Source organism: Trichosurus vulpecula, chromosome 5 (assembly GCF_011100635.1).
Source record: "Trichosurus vulpecula isolate mTriVul1 chromosome 5, mTriVul1.pri, whole genome shotgun sequence".
Taxonomy (NCBI): Eukaryota; Metazoa; Chordata; class Mammalia; order Diprotodontia; family Phalangeridae; genus Trichosurus; species Trichosurus vulpecula.
This window is the reverse complement of record NC_050577.1, coordinates 71,582,890-71,607,446: the sequence shown is the minus strand read 5'-3', so window position 1 is coordinate 71,607,446 and position 24,557 is coordinate 71,582,890. Positions and strand designations below refer to the sequence as shown.

The 24,557-nt window shown below is 40.0% G+C and overlaps 1 protein-coding gene across 1 annotated transcript in view; it reads right to left on the bottom strand.

Annotated features, from left to right (window-relative positions):
- Positions 1-5,556, bottom strand: part of CCDC7 (coiled-coil domain containing 7) — a 136,891-nt gene extending 131,335 nt beyond the window's left edge. Inside the window, exons 1-2 of the mRNA XM_036760529.1 lie at positions 5,323-5,556; positions 4,695-4,769 (exon numbers count right to left, since the gene is read on the bottom strand). Of these exons, the coding sequence (XP_036616424.1) occupies positions 4,695-4,769; positions 5,323-5,556 (309 nt within the window). The remainder of the gene's footprint in view (positions 1-4,694; positions 4,770-5,322) is intronic.
- Positions 5,557-24,557: the final 19,001 nt, after the last annotated feature.

Below are 24,557 nucleotides of genomic sequence, written 5' to 3'. Positions count from 1 at the left end.
AAATCTAGACCTTTCTGACTCAAAGTTCAACACTTCAACCCCAATGCCACACTGCCCTTGAATGAAAAGGCAACCAAGTCTTCATAATATTTACTGCCTTGATGATCAAAGAGGAAGCTACTACTTTGTTTCTAACTAGCACCTGATTAAAAAAAAAAGTCAAAATATCAAACCACACTAAGTACAGCTCCTAGATAATACATATTAAAATGGAAAGCCTGGATTTCTAGGAAGGAAATACTTCATGCGTTTCCTTTCTCACTCAACCAAGAATGAGAACAAGTACGTACACATTCTTCACAATAGAAAACTCAACTACTAGGGTCCTTTGGAGCTAAAAAGACAACGTTACACTCCATCTACTCCAGAGCTTGGCTTCCTTCAGATCCATACTCTAGAAGTTCCTTTCTGTATCCCCACAGCTGCCTCTGTTAAACGTTTTTGCTATAACAGTAGTCCCCTCCATACTAAAGTATGTGCAATTGAAGGAGAATATCAGGAACAGGGTGCTCCACAGCTCTGGGCAGGGATTCATCCCTGGAAGTTTACAATACTAGGGCCAGCTGCTAGATTCATTGTAAAGACAATGTCAGTTCGTCTGAAGATTCCATGATCCTAGCCCAAGCAGGAGATGAAAACTTAGATCTTTGTTCTACTTTCAAAGTAGAAGTCTGTCTTTCCCAAGTGAATTTTTAGAATTAATAGTCCATGAAGTTAAAACAATGTTAAGTGACCTGGTCACTAGCAGCATTCATTATCTTTAAGTAGGCACACAAGCTTGCAGACTTTTAAAAAAAACAGGGACAGCTGCTGTGCATTATCTTCTTTTCCACTGTTCACTTTTCTATTTGTTTCACATGTTGTTTCACTGGTATGAACAATTCCAAAATTGTTAAATATTCAAATATTATGTGTTAAAAAATATACTTAAGTCAAATCCATGAGAGATGAGTCTTTTGGGTTACTGGTCTGGAATGATGTGAGTGCCCTTCAATTGTTATAACTACTACTAGGGTGGCACAAGATCTCTGGGGTAGTCACCCTTTTCAGAGCAATAGCAAGTCCATGATACCCAAAGGCACTTCAGAGTCCATTATAGCTTGCATGCAAAATACTTGGGAACCTGGAATTTTCATGTCAAGGATCAAAAGCAAATGGATCACGTGGCAAAGCTAAGGTCAGTCTAGAAAATGGTAGCAGGGCAAAAGTCTAACCCTCAATTCCTCTAAAGTTTCAGGCAAGGCGGCCTATGTGTGATTAATGTGGAAAATATTATACTATTTTATATCATTTCTTATTTCAACCAGACCCAGAGCCTGAATTAATGAGTAACTGGATGAAGATCCAGGACCTGGGCTTCTTTGTTCTCTCTAAAAGTTTGCTCAGGACATACCCTTACCTCTGTCAACAAGGCCAGATTAGACTGACCTAAGGACATTACCCTAACCCCGAGAGAGATTACCTTGCTTAATATCCTACAGGTATATACTATGTTATGGGATGTAATGAGACACAGAGACGCTGGGCTGTAGTTTCAACTGACTTTTGTTAACATTGTTTACAACTCTATTCAATTAAGGAAAATCCTCTTCTTGTATCATGGTTAAACATACATGGGGGTCATAAAAAATGAGGTAATACAGGCTTGCTAGCTCTGCCAAAATAAGGTATATAAGTTTTCTCATTGCTTTGTTCAGACAGCCAGAGCCTATGCTCTGACTCCTTGTACATACAAGTAAGCTAGCCTAGCTATGCTTTAAGGGAAAATAATAAACAACATGGATTTTTCTATCACCTAGCTCTGTTGTTTCCTTCAACCAAATTTTCAGGTTTAACATTAATCTTCTTGGGTGGACCCCTGGGCCTGAACAGTAGGATAATGGTAGATACAGTATTGTCTGAGCTATACCGACTTGTCATTGTACACCTACTTTTTATCAGATGGGCTGGAAAAGTACAGACAATCCACTACTAACTTGGCCATGATCAAAGCTAGGTCTCAGTGCAGACGTGTTGTTAAATAAATGCAGGCAAGTCGGAAGCTACATGCACTTAAGTGAATTCCTTCTACACAGGCATATCCAGGCCCTCCAAAATTTGATCCACTAGAGCAAAGGTAATTCCATGTCAAATCTTACCTTAGTGTCCATAAGGAATTGGCATATTTTATCAAGGTTCCTTGTTAAGCATCTCAGTTCTAAACAGAGTTACAAAAACCTCTTGGAGATACTCCACCATATTACCGAAAAATGACTTGTTATTTGTAAAAGAACAGTAGATGAGCAGATTGCTCCATTAGGCAAGACACCACCTTGGCTTGGTCTGTGGTGAATGGAGGTCTAGAAACAACCTGCATTGGGACAGTAACCCTAAGAGGTTCTCACCTACTTGGCAAAAAAATCTGAGATATTCCCAGTATTTTCTGAGGACAGGATCATTAATTCCAACTGTGATCTAAAGGGGTTTGCAGCATTGTTCATTCTTCAGAGATCTGAGACAGCTTCCATAATAGTTCCACAATCTCTGGAACCTAACTGCCAGAAAGTATCGCAAGCATCTTTTGTCATTACAACTACAAGCCATCCATTTGTAAAGCCACACACACAATATCTGCTGCAGAGATCACAGGGGCCAGCCCCAGGCTGGGTTAGGATAATTCCTGCCTAGTTCTAAAGAGGCTATGTAGAGGAAGGCTGGATTAAGAGCAAGCATAAGCTGAAAAAGTCATGCCAGTGTGGTACCAGAACATCTGCAGATTGCCAGGATTCAAGGGCTGAGAAAACTGGAAATACTGATAGCCATGCAAAGAATCTGAGCCATTATCTGTACAAGGAAGCAAAAAATTTGCAGGAATGCCAGGAATCAATCTGATTCCCCAAAGTCTTTTATCATAGCTACTTGTGTTGCCCACCTCCAGCCAGCACTTCCCAGTATGGTCTTAAAGTGAGCTCCACCAAGTCTCATATTGATTCAACCTTGCACCACTGACAAAAAACCTGCAATTTCCAAGCCAGTAGAACTACCTGATTTTCATCATGCAGTTTCTAAGCTCCTCCACTATCCCCTCTTATTTTAAGCTTTAATAGTACAAATTTTGACCATCCAAGAATGTATCTCCCATATATAACATTGTTCCTATGGAACTAGTTACTCCCTGAATAATCGCTTGTCCTAAAGTCAATTTTTGGTGGAACCAATTAGTGACAATGAATAGGACATGCTTGTCCACACCTTCGGGCAGCATGAGACATGAACTAAGATGCTCCCACATCCCTGCACAAATAGAATTTTAATTCTTAGGAAAGGTAGACAGCTGGATTATAGAAACCAAGGAAGCACAGCAGGGCTACATGATTGTCGGCCATCTGAACCTTGGAAAGAGTATGGTGAAGTAAAAAGAGAACTTAACTTAGGTTAGAAGATCCAAGTTCAGGGCAGCTAGGTGGAGCAGTGAGTAGAGCACCAGCCCTGGAGTCAGGAGGATCTGAGTTCAAATCCTGCCTCAGACACTTGACACACTTATTAGCTGTGTGACCTTGGGCAAGTCACTTAACCCCAGCTGCCCTGCCTTCCCCCCCTCCAAAATTAAAAAAAAAAAAGAAAAGCCAAAAGTTAAAAAAAATACTTCCTCAAAGAAGACCCAAGTTCAAATTCTAGTTCTTCTATTTACCAGCGATGTGACCTTGGGCAAGTTACTATAGTCTCTGGGTCCTGCCTGTGTCACAGGTTTATTGAAATCAAGTGAGATATTAAATGTAAAAGTCCTTGTCATTGTTTTAAAATCCTGAAGACTTGTCTAAAGGCAGTAAAGAGGAGCATGTTATTTTGTGTAGTGAAAAAAAGCCTTTTCTCAGAGGATCACTGGCAAGAAAGTTGTAAATTATCTAGCTAAGGAATTCTTGATCTTTTTCCCAATAAGGGCATTTTTTTAAATTCACTTAAGTGTTATGATTATTTTTGGATAGAGGAGGGGATATGATGTAACAAATAGATGACAGTAGTGGGAGCAAAGCATAGCTTTTAGCTATGAGACCTGACAAGCCACAGATAGGGTTTTGTGACAACAGCCATGGGTTCTGCTCCTCTCTTCACAGGGAATTCTTGCAAGCAGTGAGAAGGGAGGTAAACCATGTAAGGCAAATTTCAAGATCAGCTGGTAGATTATGATCAACCTGTTGGGAACCAACAGAACTTCAAAGCCAAAGGAAATTATCTTTCATTTCAGAAGATTACTGCTGAAAATCCTGGAAGAGTATACTGTTACCACACTGCTGGACAAAGTACAGGAAAGCAACCCGTGGAGAGGGAAGTAAAATGGTGGACCTAGGGGGGCTGTCTCTGAAAGGCAGCTGGTGGGTATAAAGAAGACACTGAAAGATGTAATCATCTGGCCAACCAGAAAATCTTGTTACAGGGCAGCATATAAGATCCTTGTGGATAACATCCCTGAAGGATTGCCTGGGTAGCCAGTGGATCCTGGATAAATCAGTCCATCCCTCTAGACCTAAGTGACTTCAGAGTTGCAGACTATTGAATTCTGCATATGGAAAAGGATAGTTTCACCAGGACTTTGCCAGAACTAGCACTACCAAGTTTTCTAACCTGCTCATTCTGTTTATAAATGTGGACTCCAAAAGAAAACCTAAGCCATTATTACTGTTAATGCCCTGGCAACAAAGGTTACATATACATACAGGTGTACTTTCTTCTCCTTCTGGCGTTGGTGCTTCATTGTCAATTCCATAAGCTTTTTGTAAAGAAGAAGAAATCTGCCAAACAAAAACAATAAAATAGTAACATGATTATAAATTTTAATATCAATTAAAATATACTTAACACAGACACATAACTAACCAAGACTGGGTCTATTTTGCATAGGCAATTATCTATTCCAGTGCCACATAATTGATTTTCTCCAGTGACACACTTCATATTTAATGTAATCATCAATTACTAAAGGTTATTCATTTCAGCTTAGTCTATTTCACTATCTCCAAAACACTGACCCTGAAACACTTTCAGATTTTGTACTTATCAAGCAAAAAAGCAAGCATTTATTAAGTTCCTACTCTATGCAAGGCACTATGCTAAGCAATGGGATACAAAAACAAAAATGAAACAGTTCCTGCCTCAAGCAGATTAGAATTTTATCCCCAGATAAAATGTATCTGTATTCTGCCTACATTTCCAAAGGAAGCGGCAAATGAACCAGGCTTTTTTTATACCTGGAAACTAGGACACGATCTCTGAAAAGCAAGAGTTAATAAGACAAATTCAGAAATCAAAAGTGTAGAATTGTAATTGTTCTAAAGTGTTTCTTACCTCCTGAAGATGTTTAGTAACTTTCCTAACAACTTGCTCATCATCTAGAATGTCCCCTGAATTTTCAGATGGAATAGCGATGGCATGCTTTAGCATTGATTCTGCTACAGGTGGAGGAGCAAGGAACATTAATTCATTTTCATTAATAAATTTTGTGCTACTTTTTTTCCTTGTTTTATGCAATCCTGCTGAAACAGTTGAAGCTTTTTTAGAAGCTAATTCTGAATTTTCCATGCCTAGAGGAAAAGTTATGGTTTTAGCTTTTGATGACTTCATTTTGGTTTTTATGTGTCTTCCAAAGTTTAGATGGTAGGTTCTTATTCTTCCTATGAAAAGAAGATTAAAATAATCAGGGAAAACTACTATGTTTTATTACTAAAAAAGACATCCTCTTTTTAATATACTATACCATAAATTATATTCTTAATGCAATGACTCAGATTATTCCAATGTCTCAGTTATTTAGCCTGGGCATAAATAAGCAACTCTGAATTAACTCAGAGCAGTAGAATACACATTAGTAATGAATCATAATAAGCCCAGAAAAAGTGCCTAATCTTCTTTAAGAAACTGTATTAAGTAAGGATAAGCAGAATCTAGTTTAACGAATATCTGGAAGCCCTTGATTTTGTGTGTGTGTGTGTGTGTAATCTGAAGCTGAGGACATCTTCTATAGTTGCGGGGAGAGATTAAGGAACACCTAAAGCACACCACACACCTGGATGAATTTTGCATAATTAATAGCATTTATAAAGTACCTACTATGTGCCAGCCACTGTGCTAAGTGCTTTACAAATATTTGTATTGCTCATTTGATCCTCATAACAATCCAGGAAATAGGTGCTATTATTATCCTCATTTTACAAACTAGGAAACTGAGGCAAAGGGAGGTTGACTTTCCTAGAGTCAAAGAGCTAGTAAGTGTCTAAGGCTGAATTTGAACTCAGATTTTCCTAACCCCCGACCTCGTACTCTATCCACTGCACCATATACATATACATGTACGAGTGTGTATATATATGTGTGTGTATGTGTAAGTGCATACATACCATTACACAGTACTATGCAAGGTCAAAGCTTGCCAATTTAACCATTTCAAATGCTCCACTTCTCAGCCTTCCTTCTCTCCCTACCTTCGGAGCATGAACCTGTACCTATTAGCATGAACCTGTACCTATTAGCAAGAAGGTAAAGAGTATCTCTTCTCAAACAAATGCTAGAGTTAAGGAAGCCAATTACTATACTAGCTGATCTCACATACTAGAAAGAAAATGAAGAATATAACTTTTAGGAGGGCTTCAAAAGAAGACAGAGACATAAATCAGGAACATAAATCATAATCTTATAATAAATAATGCAGTAATATGCCAATGTTACATATCTAGTATAATATACCATAATACTGATATGACTCCTATTTTCTCCTGTTCATGCCAAAAAACTACAACCAAACAAAACACACTTCAAAGAATCTCAGAGCTGGAAGGCACATCAGCAAGGATGTGCTAGTAAATATTTAACAAATGATTCTCCAAAAAAAGTATTCATGACACATTTAAATTTAATCTGCATTATTGACATTTTTCCTATCATGAGTCTAGACAATCCAAAAAAAAACCAAAACCCAACAAACCAAGTCCTGATTTGTAGCTTTCAATTGTCTGCTATTCGCTGGGTCCAGCAACCCCCTGGAGAAGTCATTTAATCCAAATAACTAAGACTTTCTTCTACAACATTACCGATAAGTAGTCAATCAGCCTTTGCCAAGAGCACTCTCAAGTTCCTCCCAAGGTATTCCTCTTCCACTTTGAATAGTTCCCCTTGTTAGGAAGTCTGAGTCAAAATCTGCCTCTCTGAAATTTCTACTTACTGCTTTGTTCTTCCCTGTGGAGCTAAGAACACATCAAATTCTTCATTTATAGAAGCAGCCTTCAGATAGATACTAAAAGACTAGTCATATCCCCTAAGTCTTCTTTTCTCCAGGCTAAAAATCTCTAGTGTATGGCATTACAATGACTCCCAAAATAGTTACGTTAAATTAGGAGTTCTGAATTGGGGAAGTCTATGAACTTTCAAAAAAAATTGCCATTTTTCAATATAAGTGTTATACACACATAGACAGAAAGAATCCACAGGAATTGCACAAAGAGAACTTTAACGTTCAACCCTCCTTCATAACCTCATCTATTTTAATTTAGTGATGAAAAAAAAAACATTTTTCTGAGGGGTCCATAGGCCTCTTCATACTGCCAAAGGGGTCTATGACACAAAAAAAGGTTAAGAACATGTGCACTGAATGAGTATTTTCTGATTTTCAGTGCTATTATCAAAAAGAGATTATTGTAATATATGATGTGATAGTCTCTAAAGGGAATTGCCTGAGATGGGTTGGTACAGACTATTTTTGGCTTGGAGGCTAGCCTAGTGATAAGTAAGATAGCACTAGAACCCTTCCTCTGATTAAAGAAAAATATCCTTTATAACCAAGGAGGGCCAAACAAGGTATCAGGAAATTGACCCATGGACACTGGACCACGAAATATAGCCAACTATGCATTCCAAAAGAATAGGAATAGGCCTTTGGGTGGTGAATTCCTGAACAGAACTGTTTCACATGGTCTGTGAAGTGTTTTGGTGGACAGACTTAAACAATTGTGAAGACTGGATATATATATATATGTGTGTGTGTGTGTGTGTGTATATATATATATACACATATATACACATATACATACATATATATACATACATATATATATATACACACATATATATGTGTGTTTAGAATATTCGTAATGGGCAGGAACAGATGAGTTGCTACCTACTTCCTTGGAAGAAAAAAAACCAAGTAAGAATGTGGAGTCGATGAGTATTTACAATGAGTATAGATGGGATTAGAAATGGCCCAAATCCTCAATTGCCTTGAAGCTTCTGGGCAAACCAAAGGTGTACCTTAGGACTGGGCCCAAGTGAACTGGTCTGTTTTTCTGCACTCAAGATAAGAAACCCTTCCTGTTGTCATACCACTCTACAATGCTACCAAAGGAAAGGAAGATCTGTTACAGCCTGAGCAAGGATGATTGTTTTCTATTGGTGGAAGAGCTCTCTGTATCTTCAAGTTGAGGTAACGTAACATAATTCAGTTGCAATATCAATGCTATTATCATAGTAGTCATAAGTGTTGTCAAGAGCATTGAGGGTTAAGCTGAGTTGTTCATGGTCATATAGCTAATATACGGTGAGAGGGAGGGCTTGAAATGACCAATGACTACATACCCATTCCATAGGGAAGGAAAAGACCAGCTTTAATCCCCTCGTCCCTAGTCTCCATTAACAATTATGTCCTACCCCTAATATGAGTTGCATGGGGATGCTAAGCTTTGAAGTTTACAATCTTCTTTTCCACTTCAGGGGGAAGTGGAATATTCTATCCTGTTAGCTCCACTTTCGGGGATAGAAGCAGAAAGTAGTTTCTCTGGTCGGGCACTAAAAAAAGAAAGGACAGAAAAGCTAGATGGAGAGAGGATAAGAGAAGATAAAGGGCGAGGGAAAGGAGAAAGGGAAAAGGGGGAGAGGGAAAGATAAGGGACTCGAGAGAAAAGGGAGGAGAGAGTGAGAAGGGAGAAAGAAGGCGAAGAAGAGGAGAAAGGAAGAGAGGAAGAGAAGAAGGGGGGAAGAAAGGAGGAAAGAAGAAGAGGGAAGCTGAAATAAGGGGGAAGATATGAACTGGAGCTCTTCTCCAGAAAGAGGCAGAGAAGAAGGAGGAAGGGAGGAGGAGAGAGGGGAGGAAAGAGGAGGAAAGAAGGAAGGAGAGAGGGAGAGAGGAATAGAGAAGAGGGAGGAGGAAAGGCGGAGAGGAGGAAAGAAGGAAGGAGGGAGAAGGGAGAGGAGCGAAGAGCAGGGCAATGGGCGAGGCCACGGTCGCCCCGAGGCTCTTTTCTGGGCCCAGCCGGGGAGGGGCGGGACAGGGAAGGAGTCGTGCCTCCCCACGCGGGAGGAGACCGCACCGGCACCTCCAGGTTTATACCTGTTCAAGGTTGTCTGAGCTCAATAACAGAATGCCAGCGGGGCGTCTAGTGGTTAAGGTGGTGGGAGAAGGGGGCGATGCTCTTCTGAGGGTGTTGGTGATTTCCGGGCCTATACAACCCGCCCAAAGGCGGGCTCCCGCTGCCCTCCGCACCCTGGCCCGGGCCTGCCGTTTAGCTGTCATCTGCGCAGGTTAGGGCCCCAGCGGTCAGGCCAACAACGGCTCCCGGCGCCCCGCGCATGCGTGTGCGTCCTAAGGCGCTGGTGTGGGGCGGGGGGAAGGCTCACACCCGGAGTCTCGCACCTCGCGGCTCGCGCAGGTGCAGATCGCGCCTCGGGCCTCCCCGCCCAGACGGCGCTGGTCCTTCCTATGCTTTCCGTCTTTCCAGGGCGGTGGGGCAACTCTGGGCCCCCTCGCCCTTCCGGCAGTTTGTGCCAGCTTAGCCGACGACCTTTGGACCCACGCCCGCAAATCGAGATAGAAATGAGTAGGGCGAGAAGAGAGTCCGAGAGAAAGCGGCCGAGTCCCTAGGAGGAATGTCTACTGCGCTGGAACGCCCCCTACAGGAAGACAGGAAATGACTGGGCGGAAACCGCCCTTTTCCTGCCCCCGCCCCCACCCACCTCCTATTCCTAAAGCGCGATCCCAGCGTGCGCCTTCCGTGCTCAGCCAGGCTTCTAAACGCTACGTCCGAGGACCTTTTTTTAAACCATCGTGAGAGCTGATTCAGTATATTTGGTTTCTTTTGTAATCCTGTGCATTTTATGTTTTAGAAAAGCGAAATATTAGTTCCGAGAAGGGGTCCATAGGTTTCCCCAGACGATGAAAGGTTAGGAGCCCCTGTTCCAGAATGACGTCCAGCCTTCTCAGTCCAACGTTTAGTCCACAGCAAAGCTCCCACCCGCCCTTCGCATCCTATCGCATAGCCCGACTCCGGACCGGAGGCCATTCTTTGCGAGCAGCACCGCGCCCGCCACCTCCACGTCCTCACACAGGTGGTCCTCCGTGGCAGGAGGTCACCCTGATCCCTGCCCCCATCTCTGCCTTGTTTCTACCTACTCATCCTCATCTGTAAAATGAGTGGAAGAAGGAAATAGCAAACCCCTCCAGGGTCTTTGCCAAGAAAACCCCCATGGGGTCACCGAGAGTCGGACGTGGCGGAAAAGACTCGAGGACAGGGGCTGTCTCGTCCAGATCATCGCCATCACCATCATCATCGTCCCTGGTCTTCGCAATAGCCCTTTAAGGTGTGCGCATCGGCTTGCATGTGTCGTCTCATTGGTAAAGCTGGTGAAGATGAAGAAACAGAGGAGGAAACTGAGGCAGACAGGGCGAAGTGACTCGTCCAGGGTCATACAACTAATAAGTGTCTGAGGGCAGATTTGAACTCAGCAACATGAACTTTTCAGACTCTAGGCCCGCTGCTCTATTCACTGCACCCCCAGGTGCCCCAACTGTTGTTATTAACATGTTTTTATAATTGAGCAGAGAGAGACGTTGAATGACTTTCCCAAGGTCACACACCTAGTAAAGAAGGCTGAATTTGAAGTGAGATATTTAGCTGCCTCCCCGGGGAATCCTGGTTTGGTTTTATTGTGGTTTTTGTTTTGTTTTGTTTTGTTTTTGCTTGTTAGCGTCTAGCACTACAAAGTAGGTGACAGTCGCTTAAAGTTTTTTTTTAATTGAATAGTTGAATGAGGTGTGGCAATACATGGGCAACAGCTAGGTACCCTCCTCCTCAGCCCTTCCACTTAAAAATCTCTCAGGCCTAGAAGCTGGTGCCACTTTTCCTAGGCCTAGAACATCCAAGCAGAGTATGGGATGCAAAATCATTCAAATTCAGTTGAAGTCACCTTTTCCTTTTGTCTTAAGACAGGTTAAAATAAAAAGTCTGGACGTGACAAAATAATGATGAGAGACTATCTTTAGCATGAAAAATTTCATAACAGCAAACAAAATCACAAGAAAAACTTAAAATGTCTCCTTTTGTTTCCTAAAGCCAATCTCCCATTCCCCTGAAAATACTCTTTCTCTACTTAAAATTTGTGAGAACACCTTGTCTGTATTTACCTTTATGCCTATCACATTTCATCTTGCAATTTAGTCATGTGTGTGCATGTTTTATTCCCCTGTATTAGATTGTAATGCAAGGAAAAGAGAGGAGAAGGTGGTCAGTGGTTTCAAATGCTGCACAGATGTCAAGAAAGGTAAGAACTTATCTGGAGTTGGCTGGTAAGAGAACCCTAGTAACTGTGGAGAGGGCCTTCTGAGTGCAATAAATGAGGTCAAAGACCAAATTACAAGGGATTGAGGAGTCTCAGAAGAAAGGAAATGGAATTAACAAATGTAAAATTTAGCTCTGGACCCTTTGTTACTTTATCATACTTAGCTAACATTAAATGTAGGCTGAGATGGTTAAATACAATTATTCCCTCACTTATATACATATGCATGTGTGTATACACACATGCATATGTATATGTTTTTGTTCAGGAATGGGGAACCTGCAGCCTAGAGGCCACATGTGGCCCTCTAGGTCCTCAAGTGCAGCCCTTTGACTGAATCCAAACTTTACAGAACAAATTCCCTTAATAAAAGGATTTGTTCTATAAAACTTGGTCACATGTGGCCTTTTGGCCACAGGTTCTCCACCATTGGTTTAGTCATTTTCAGTCATGTTTTCATGGCAAAGATACTGGAGCGGTTTGCCATTTCTTTCTCCAGATCGTTTTACAGATGAAGAAACTGAGGCAAACAGGATTAAATGACTTGCCCAGGGTCACGCAGCTCATAAGTGTCTGAGACTGGATTTGAACTCATAAAATGAGTCTTCTGACTCTATCCAAGGTGCCCCCTAGTTGCCCACATATGTATATATTGTTGATTCAACAGTTCTAGTCATAGCCCTGGTAACAAGATTAAAATCTTTATTTTAAAATGCACAGGTAACTACCCACCTACCAGGCACTCTCTTAAGGACCTACTGTTAAAAACCGCGTCCACCCTCATACTTCTGAAGTTTGCACAACACTGGAGAATTAGAGAACCTTGAAGCTGGAAAATTTCATAAAAATCGTCTAGCCAATGCCTCCATTTTACAGCTGAGAAAACTGTTTATTCCTGACTCTGCCACCAGCTCCCTGATAAATAGTACACGTTGGTAGAAAGATTAAAATGTTTTCAGTCTTAATAAGCTTTTTAAATTTGTTGGTAACATTAGCAAAAATACAACCTCTTTCCTCTTCAAAGGGAAAAAGAAAATAATCTAGACTTATTTGTAATAAATTTAGGATCATACTAGATTGAGCAGTGGTAGGGACCTCAAAGGCCATCTAGTCCAACCCCTTCATTTTAAAAGTGAAGAAAATGCAGCCCAAGGGTGTTAAATCATTTGCCCAAGGTCAACCTCTCAAAAATAAATATTATCCCTATATATACTTGGCAGCACCACTGCCCCCTAACCCTAAATCCTCTGTTTTAAGAGTTTCACTAATAAAATGACTCAAATGCTTTTAAAAAAAGTAATGCAGTATTGTATGTATTTTTTGTTGTTATTGTTTGTCCTTTGTTTTCAAAGAGGACCAATGACATCTCAGGGGATGTCTTGACTCACAGGTGAATTGGATTTAAGTGAGGCAGAGTGACACAAAGTTGTCAGCTTCAGTCTCTCTTCCAGAGCTTGAGTCCAGTGGTTTGTCAAGATGTCTAACAGTGGCCCAGGTCGGATGACCTTGGCATTTTCAATGTTCCACAGAACCTGCTTAAGCCACCTTCATGGCCATTGGAACAAATTGTTCCCATCACCCATTCTGCTTCAGGAAGGCTTCCCATGCTTGGGGTGGACATCCCCCTACCTCACCAATGGATTTGAGGTCTGTTTCTGAGATGGTTTACTGGGGTATAGCCACTGCACATGCTCCAGCTTCTTGGAGCCACAGGTGAAAGGTGGACCCCAAAGGTGGATGAGCAGCCCTGAATAGGGCTCAGCAAGCTCTCACACCAGAGGTGCTGGTTCTGCTGGAACATCTCATACACCCTGGATATACTTACTTTATATAAGAAGACAATACTATATAATGTGTTTTGACTCTTCAGTATATTCCACTATAGCTACCATTGCTATCTCTTTTTTTTAAATTGAGAATGTTATTTAAAATAAAAAAGCAAGAGGTAACTTAATAAGGAGTTAGAAAGAGTTGCTCGTTGAGATGAAAAAGAGAACAACTGTACAGCTTAGGCGCAAAGAACAGCATTATGTTGTATTATACTTTGGATGGGGGGTTGCTTATATACCAGCCTTGGTATATAACCAACATTGATGCTATTAATGGCCATATAATGGAAACTCTCAGAGTTTTCATTATTAGCCTCTGTTTCATAATCAGGAATTGATAAAGAACACTCATTGACAACCTCCTATATGCTGTTAGTTGCTATAAGTAAATACACTAAGTACCTGTGATTAATAATAACAGTAATAATAGCTGACATTTATATAGCACCTACCATATGCCAGGCTTTGTCTGTTATCTCATTTTATCCTTGCAACCACCTTGGGAGATAGGTGCTCTTATGATCCCATTTTCCATTTGAAGAAACCAAGGCAAACAGGTTAGGTGACTTGCCTTCACTCACACAGTAAGTATGCGAGGTCTGATTCAAACTCGGCTCTTCCTGACTCCAGGCCCGAAACTCTATCTGCTGCATCACCAGCTATTAGTAGAAATAACAGCATATATTCAACTTTCTAAACATATACATATAATTTTAACATATTAAGAGATAGTTACTTTAATTATAGCAAGGTGTCACCAGAGTTCCTCATTTAAAATGTTAATGTGCATACAATTTAATGTGTATAAATTGAGTTCATATATCACTTTTCAGGAATATACCACATAAATTGAAATAGATTTATATGTAAGTAACGAGGGCCCACAAAGTGTAGTTTATTCTAATCAAGGAAACTTCTTTGAGAAGGTGAGTCTGTAGACGGATTGTGAGAGAAATGAGAAATGTGAGTTTGATAAGATAACCAGGAAGAGCATTCTTATAGGACAACGGTGGACACGAAAGACAAAAAGGTCAAAAAGATCAAGTCACGCTGAGGGGATGGCAAGTAGATTTGGCTGGCTAGAGCAAAGTGTTCATGAAATTAAGAGTTGACGTACAGTGTTCAAGGCCAAAAGTATAAAATATCAACATGTCTCTGGCACTCTGTTTTCAAACGTACATTTTGCTATTACATATATTATCTCATTTTACCCTCATAGCAACCAAGTAAGGTATGTAGGTAAGTTATCATCTTCCTTTTTACAGAAGAGTGATTTCTACTTTGTGCACAGCTCAAACCCAGGAGCCACATGGTGGCACAAGGAGGGCTCAGAGATTCTAGAGCCCAACATTGTGAAGGCTCCACCCTCCAAAGTTCCACTGGCTCAAAGTTTCATTCAGTGACCAGACTTTGTGAAAAATTTCCCAATCAACTCCAAGGTACAAATAAAATTTTACAGAAGGGGGATGACAAATCTATAATTATGTGAATAGAAAACTAAAAAATAAGACTACCACTAGATAGAAATGTTTTAAGAGTTATTGGGAAGAATGAAGGGAAGTATTTTTAAGGTAGTATCAAGGGAAGAAATACAGTCTCTCCCACCCCTTTCACACACACACACACACACACACACACACACACACACACACACACGAAAAGGGCTTTAAGGTCTAGAAATTAGTCTAGCCTTGAGGGACTGGATGGCAAAGAAAGTGCAGGGAGGGTGGAAATAGGCAATGGGGTCTCTCAACCAAAAAGACTAAAATCGTAAAAGGAACAGACCATATCCTATGAAGACAGACAATGGTTCCAATACCCAAAGAACATCATTAGAGAAGTCTGAATAAGTGCTGAATGCATGTCTGAGATAAAATGAATTAGGAAAGAAAAATATAGGGGGTTTTATGTGTATGTCATGTTACTTTGGTTTACAGTCTCTCCCTGCAAAGGTGGGTTAAGGTAGAAACAGCGCCCTTAAAGTCTGGCATTGAATAATACTTCTTGATTGATTGCTGAGTTAGTATGAAACAAAAAAAGCAGCATCCTGGACTATACCTAACTAAAATGTCTGCCTAAGTAACATTTTTACTGAAATGTAAACTAGGGCTGTTCTCTTGGGTCAAGCTCTGTATTTCCTTAATTAGATGAGTAGAAAGAAAAGCATTGCCAGGTCTAGAAGAAATCCTATAAATTTGTCCTCAAAAAGTATCACATTAGAATAAATACAAATCTGTGACTGATAACAGTTACATACCTTAAAAAAAATGTTTTCTTATTTGAGAGTGCCCTCTGGCTGTGGTTATAACAGCATCCACCACCAATATTTTTACTCTTTACACTTTGATAAAAGTTCAACCGAAGCATAATAGTTCTCTTCTCAGGAAATTATTTGTCTGAAAGAGATTTCAAAGAACTTCCTTATCTACTCTGCTGTTTTTATGGAGAACGACATCTAATCCAACCTAAGCACACAATTAGCTAATGTTTGATGAACATTAATAGAGTCCATGGCCTCCTATAGTAAACTGTTCAATTCTTTGTCCACTTCTAAATAATTATAGTGCTAAAAAGACTTTTTAAAACACCAAAAGATTTGTCATTAGTTTATATTATTCTCTCTGTATCTGTACAATAGCAATGTATTCGTATTGATATACTAATGTTTATATATATGTATGTACGTGTGTGTGTGTACAAGACATTTGAGGTGGGGGGGGGGAAGGGCAGGAATACAAACCAATGCCTCATAGACTCGGGGAGCATTGGAGATTGGAAAGGGTCATAGAAGCTATCTAGTTCACGTCTTCTCAGTGCAGGAACTTCATCTATTCCAACCCAGACAGATAATCAGCTTTTGCTCAAATGCCTTCAGCAATGAACAGCTTACTTTAAGTCAGTGTATTCCATTGTTGGACAATTTTATTTATTAAAACCGCTTTTGATTTATTAAATCAAAAGATACTACCCTGTAATTTCTTCCCTTTGGTCTTTTTTCTATCTTCTAGAACAAAACATAGTAAATCAAATTTTACTATGTTATAGGCCCTGGTTATTTAAAAACAGTTGTCATGTTCTTTAATCTTCTCTTCTAACAAAACATCCCAGATGCCTTGCCATCCAGCTTCCTGTATGTCCTTCCCATCCCCAATACTGTTTCACCCGTCAAAGTTCTTCCTCTTTTCATGGTACACTAGGTTACATTTGTAGAGAGCTTCAGGGTTTACCGATCACTTTAAGCACATTATCTTCTCATCCCCCCTCTGAGGTCCAGGGGGCCAGTATGGTTATCCCTTTTTTGCAAAGGAGGAAGCTAAAGGCCAAAAAAGTTACTTGCCTGAGATCACATGACTGAGCCTGCAAATGACTACACCAAGATTCACATCCGGGGCTCCTGCATTGATGTCTAAATGGAATCGATACCTCAAATTTGCCTCACTTCTTAAAATGTGGTACCCAGAACTGAACACACGTTTCGGATGTGACTCCGTCATCGGTCATTTTACCCGCCCTGCTTTGCATCGTGACTTTCTACCGCCCGTCAGGTTGGTGATCCTTTCTCCTAAGTCTCCGTTGAAATGATTGGTAAATGGGACGGGAAGAAGGAGGAAAAGACCTCAGGCCACCGGTCTGGAGACCTCGCCCTAAGCTTATTGGACAAATTCTGTTAATCAATACCCTTGTGATAATTACTGTCAACCTAACTGTGAACTTCATCGTCATCTTCACTAGGATATAGGACTTCTATATATAAGATTTTATATATAAAATATATATGCATATACATATATTAATCTCATTTGATCCTCACAACAATCCTAGGAGGTAGATGCTATTATTATTTCCATTTTACAGATTAGGAAACTTAGACAGGGGTCAAATGACTTGTCCAGAGTCACACAACTAGTAAGTATCTGAGGCTCAGGTTCTTGACTCCAAGTTCTACACTTTGTGCCACCTTCTATCAGTGCTATCATCTAACTTGAACTTTGAGATTTTATCCAAAACAATATAATTGAAGACTTTGCCAGATACTTTGCTATAATCAATATATACCATGTCCAAAGGATTCTCTTAATCTACAAATCTAGTAACCTTATCAAAAATGGAAATGAGTTTAGCTGCATAGAAGGTTTTTTTTATCAAACATGTATGGGCTTCTAGCAATAACTTCATTCTCTTCTCTAAATGCTCAAAAACTATCTGTTTAATAATTCATTCTAGAATTTTTTTGAGAATTAACATCCAGTTTATAAGTTCACTGCTTCAAAAATCCACTCTTTCCCCTATTTAAAACTAGAAAATTTGTACATCTCTAGTCTTATTTGGGTGAGGGAGAAGGAGGAATTTTTTATATATTTTTTCAATGACATGTAAAACAATTTTAACACTCATTTTTTTTAAAAAATTTGAATTCTAAATCCTTCCCCTCTCTCCCTCCCCCCACCCTTCCTTGAAAATGCAAGCAATTTAATATAGCTTATATATGTGCAGTAATGCAAAACATATTTCCATATTAGCTATGTTGCAAAAAAACAGACAAAAAGCAAATAAGAAAAATAAAGAATATTTTAAAAAAACATGCTTTCCTATGCATTCAGATGCCATCAGTTATTTCTCTGAGGGTGGATAGCATTTTTTATCATAAGTCCTTTGGAATTGGCTTAGATCATTTGATTGCTAAGAATAGCTGAGTCATTCACACTTGGTCATTACATAATATTGTTGTTGCTGTGTACAATGTTCTCCTGGTTCTGCTCATTGCACTTTGCATCAGTCTCCCCGGGTTTTTCTGAAAACATCTTTCTCATAATTTCTTTTAGCACAGTAATATTCTATCACAATCACATACCACAGCTTGTTTAGCCATTCCCCAATGGATGGGCGTTCCCTCAATCTCCTATTCTTTGCCACCACAAAAATTGCTGCTCTAAATATTTCTGTACACATATGTCCTTTTCCTTTTTCTTTGATCTCTTTGGGATACAGACCTAGTAGTGGTATTGATGGCTCAAAAGCTCCGCACAGTTTTATAGTCCTTTGGGTATAGTTCCAAATTGCTCTCCAGAATGGTTGGATCAGTTCACAATATCACTAGCAGTGCACTAGTGTCCCAGCTTTCCCACATCCCCTCCAACACTTGTCAGTTTCCTTTTCTGTTGTATTAGCCCAATTTGAGAGGAGTAAGGTGGTACCTCAGAGTTGTTTTAATTTGCATTTCTCCAATCAATAGTGATTTGGAGCATTTTTTCATATCACTATAGATATCTTTGCTTTCTTCTTTTGAAACCTGCCTATTCATTCCATTTGACCATTTCTCAATTGAGAAATGACTCATATTCTTATAAATTTGACTCAGTTTTCTATACATTTGGATATCTAGTCTTCTTGTAACTCTCATGTTCTGTATGATTTCTCAAACATCATCACCTCAACAATGTTTCTGAGATCATCTATCTCTAAGTTGTAGAAAACTGGGACGTAATTTATCTGGGCCTGGCAAAAGCTCCCTTGCTATCACTTTGCCTACCTTGCACTCTAATTTCCTCTTAATGCTGTTTCTTCTATATTCTATCATGTTTCTTCTATCATTTTGAAGACCATGCTTCACTCATAGATTTTTTTAATCTTGTGGAAGAACACTTAAAGAGAGTTTTAATACAGAATTAGAGAGGAGGGAATCTGAAGAGGAAGAAAGGAGACAGAAAAGCTTTTAGGAAACTTTTGAGATATTGAGATAGTCCAAACACATAATAATGAGGTTCTAGTTGTAACAGTGGGGATAAATAGGAAGGGATGGATCTCAGAATGTAGGGACCATAACTTGCTCAAGACTGCATCTCTACTACCTAGCACTGTGCTCTATGTATAATAGGCACCTCCTACCTCCCAGACTTCTTGTAAGGACCACATGCTATAACCATACTATATATATGTACCATAAAGTACTTTGCGAATCTTAAAACTTTATGAATATTAGCTATTATTATTATTAAATAAGTGTTTACCCAGTTGAATTTAAGTGAATTGAATTGCTATGAGAAATATAAGCTATTAGGCCTCTTTCAAGAAAGCAAGTATCACGCATGTGGCCTATGTTGAATTGCTTGCCTTCTTAGGGAGGGTGGGTGGGGAGGGAAGAGGGGAGAGAATTTGGAACTCAAAGTTTTAAAAACAGACGTTCAAAAACAACAAAAAAAAAAGTTTTTGCATGCAGCTAGGAAATAAGATACACAGGCAACGGGGCGTAGAAATTTATCTTGCCCTACAAGAGAAGAAGGGAAAGGGGGATGGGAGGGGAGTGGGGTGACAGATGGGAGGGCTGACTGGGGAACAGGGCAACCAGAATATATGCCATCTTGGAGTGGGCAGGAGGGTAGAAATGGGAAGAAAATTTGTAATTCAAACTGTTGTGAAAATCAATGCTGAAAACTAAATATATTAAATAAATTAAATATAAAAAAAATAAAAGACAACACATCCAATGTAAAACAAACAAAAAAAAGAAAGCAAGTATCAGAACCACTCTGGGGTTTAGTATCCAGCCTACTCCGTGCCCTGTTTTATCAACATCTATTCCTACAACTACAGCTTTAGCATGTTAAAAACAAAAACAAGCCCAATAATCATAACCTGCCTTAGGCATTTACTAGCTAAGTGACCCTAGTCAAGTCATTAATCTCGCAAAGCCTCAGCATTCTCTTCTATAAAATGAGAATTATAATAGCACTTAATTCACAGAGTGGTTGATAGGACCAAATAAGTTAATGTATGCAAAGTGCTTTCTAAACCTTAAGGTATATTTAAATGTCAGCTATTATTTCTTAGAATAGTCCTGGACCATCAACAAAAAAGTTGTATTATATCCTAGATCCTCTTCTTAAGAGAACAGAGAAATGTCTTTTTTATGATTTTTCATAGTTTTTTCATATCATTTTTAGTAGCTGAAATTCAAAGGTTATGTCACTTATGGTTGTTAGTCTCCTATGTAGCTATGGTCTTCTCCCTCCTCACTTCGTGCCCAAGACACAGAATAACTTGGACTCTTTAATAACAAGCATTTGGTAGAGTTTAATTTTAGCAGCCTACCAAGGCAAGAGCCATGCAGGCTCTGAGCTTAACTCAGTTTTTTGCATAACTTACAGCAGTATGAACTACACCACCCAAAAGCACACTCAAGCCTGGAAGTGTTACCTTACCCTTTTTTTCAGTGTATGACCAACTCTCCTTTAGTTGTATAACTTCCCCGTCTCTGTCCTCTGTGTCTGTGTAATTTACAATTAACACATTAACATCAGCCTTTGGAAATGGAAATCCTCCATGGTAAAAGGTTCTTGAGCCTTTCCACTCCATTACTACATTTGGGCCACAATCTTTTCTCTTCATCTTATTCCCCGTGTCTCAGTTGGAACTCGTCCAAGTTCCGGTCGTAGTTGTCCTTAAGATCTTTTTTCAAATGTTCAGTTCTCAGCCAATTAACACGTACTTCTCACCAATTATATCTAACATACCTCCAAATGAATTCTTCATGTGTGTCCAATGGGCCCTATCCCAATCCTAACAAAAAGCCTTAAGCCCTAGCTATGTGCTACAGAGCATAGAGTGCTGGAAGACTCATGTTTCTAAGTTCAAATCTGGTCTCAGATACTTACTAGCTTTGTGTGACCCCTGGGCAAGTGATTTAACCCTGTTTGCCTCAGTTTCCTCATCTGTAAAATGAGCTGGAGAAGGAAATGGCAAACCACTCCAGTATCTTTGCCAAGAAAACCCCAGAAGGGGTCACGAAGAGTCAGACGCAACTGAAATGACTGAATAAACAATATCTGACAAGTGGCACAATATGTCTGGGTGTCTGAAGTTTTATTATGTTTTAGAAAGAACCATTTTAATGTTACGAGGTTGATATTAAAATAAGCTGTGTATAATCTGATGGAGATCCTAGGACACTTTAGGTCAGCATGATACTAGTGTCTTGAGGCATAAATATATTTCTTTGTGTGTCATACTCTCCTCCAAGATTAAAAATCTATGAATGGAGCATAGTCTTCAAAACAATAGAAGGAACATCAATCAGTCATATACATATACACACATAAAGATACAGACATATGTGTGTGCACATATTTTTTTTTAAATAACAGACATGATCATTTTTTCTGCAAAGTAGGCAAGGGATATTACTAAAAAACTCGTGTTATAAAAGTGCTGCTAGGTTTATGACTTGGTTAATTTGAGCCATGTTCCATTTGATTTGCAGTCATGCCTTTAGAATGTCTCATTTGGTGTTCAGTTGGCACCAGCTATGGGGAGTGGCCAGTCCTCTAAGGGCATGGAATTTCTGAAGCAGTGTGTGGAAGGAGAAGAGCAGGGGTGAGATCTGAGTCAGATTTCATGAATTTAAATACTGGCTGTACTATTTTACTATGGGGCAACATTAGTCAAATCTCTTACTGTACCTATCTCTCTCATAAAATGTGGAGGTTAGATCATAATCTAACAAGTAGGTGAGCTCTAAGGTCACTAAGGAGGTTCCTACAACTCACTATTCTCAGGATTCTAGGGAGAAGCCTGGTAATCAGCTGTTCCTATTAACACTATTAGCTCATGAGCTCCCACAGGTATATTTCCTACTAACAAATCAGCCAAGATAACTACATTAACTCTTAACCAAAAACATTTATTAAACAGAAGTCAAAGCAAGAATAATAATTATGTCATATTCAAGAGGTACTCACAGCTGCTGTAATAAGATAGCATGTGGGGCCATCACCCCACCCCACCCCGACTCTTGGAATCAGCTCAAAGTAGTGCTGCCATGGTCACAGCCACCTACCAAAGAGAGAGATGGATGGGTCAGCCCTTTTGTGAGCATGCTCAGTTCTGGTCCAGCACTCCCTGACTCTTTAGGTCTTCTAGCTCTACAGCCAATTAGGAGACTTTTTTTTTCATCACACAGGACCAACCTCTGAGTCATCATGGCTGGGAGTAAACTAACCCCATGATTACTTGGGATTGAATCGTACATTCAGGAGAAGCATAACTAAGCAAATCACTTTTCTAAGCCTCAGTTTCCTCATCTATAAAATGGATATAATAATGCCTTTAGTGCCTAAGATTTATTTTCAGAATCAAATGAGATAGTGGGTTTTTTGCCTTTCTTTGTGTCCTCAATGATTAACACAGTGGCTGGCACATAGCAGGCACATAATGCATTCTCTGTGACTTGACAATGCATGTAAACCCCTTTGTAACCTGTAAAGTTCACAGCAGGAACTTAATGAATGCTTGTTGAATTAAATCGAATATCTTTTATCATACAACATGAGAAGAGCCTCCTATCCATCATGTTTCTGCCTATCGAGATCATTTTGAATCTTGACTCTGTTATTTGTCATTGTATCTGCTCATCCCTTTGGGACACACCCCTGTTTGGTACCAATGCCTTCTCTGTCTTCATTCCAGTCACTGATAAGTGTGGAAATGTTGGAAATGTTGGAAAGTGTTGGATGGGTTGAGACCAAGCCCATCACCACCTTGTTTCTTTGCACCTTGCATTCCCCCTGCCTGGGATCCCTTTCTCCCTCTGCTCCTCTAAGCCATGGCCTTCAAACCTCCACCTCAAACTCACTTTCTCCAGGAAAGTTTTCCCTTACCCAACTCAGAGTATTCCTCTACTTTACCATCCTTTGAAACTTATGGACTTCATTTGCCTCCTTCAGTTACTCTCGTCGTCTTGTAAACGTTCTTCTGTAGCTGGGGAGGGAGGGGTATGCAGTGGGAATGGTCATCCATGTGAACATTGTTTTCCCAGCCAGATTATAAATGTATGTAGGAAAAGAATGAGCCCTATGTGTAGAGAGGCCCACCAGTGGTGAGGGCTGTCATCCCCCTACCTTTGTCCAAAGGATACTTTTATTCCTGCCAGGAGGGGAAGCAGGAGGTTAGGGCTGGAGGCCACTCCACTCTCCTCAGAGAAAGGCAGTATTAGCCCAGAATTATACCTATCTATTTCCTTAAATAGTCTAAGGGATATGATCAAGTTTGAGCTAATTTCTGATCACTTCTTCATAACTATTAGAGGAAGGAGAACCCCAGGTTCTGTATCCAAGGCTTGTCTCCTTTCCCACTAAATACCAGTTCCATAATGAATAAGCATAGTGAAAACAGCAAAGAAACTCATTTATCCAAACCACAGCAAAACTGAAATCAGAGAAGGTATACATAGGAGAATATATAGCAGGCAATATAGGGTGCAGGAGCTCTCCTTTTGAAAGCAAGATAACTCAGCAAAACCAAGAGGGATTGTCCTTGATCTCACCCAAGGGGAAACTCCCCTAAAGTCCCTAGCAAAACAAGCCTAAGACATGATGGAGAATGCTGACTCCTCCCAGGCCTTTCCAGAGTTTTTTTTTTTTGTCAGCAACCTGAAATGGAGTTGGCTTCTCCTATCTTCCCTCTCAAAGCTGTAAGCCAAAAGTACCCAAAACAACTCAACACTTGAGTTTTGAAGGTGGACTGCCTTTGGACTGGCTGAAAATGGAAGCTCTCTAGCCTCTCAACAACTCCTCCACTCAGGACAGGGCATCCATCTCCACCAAAAAGAAGAGAGTCCCACACCAATGGGCTTTGGAACGGGTTACATTATAAAGGGTAGAGACTGTAGCTAGTAATTTTTTGTGCCTATACATAGTTTCTACTGCTCTGCATTTCTCATAGTTTTTAATATAGGCATAGCAAGCATTGAAAAATGTTTACTTATTATATTTTGACAGAACCTGTGATTTTATTGCCATAGGGCGCTCCTTAGGAGGAAAATCCCTCCACCAATGCAAGTAAACAACTGCTTTACAACTTAGCATTTTAGAGAGTTGCCTGAGAAGTTAGTGTGTATCAGAGGTAAGACTTGAACCCAGGTCCACCTGACTGCAAGACCAGTTATATGTACTGCATTACTTTTCATTATTAATGATAATAATGATTATTTGGGTTGGGAGTTGGGAAAATAGTAACATGTGAGCTTTCATCATATAGGACAGGGAGAGATGGAATGCCTCTCAAGTTTGTTATAGCCCAAAGATCCAGATTAGTCTGGATGTCCTTCAGGCTGCTTGCAAAGCAAGAGGAATGATTCTTTATCCTAGGGCAGAGGTCCCC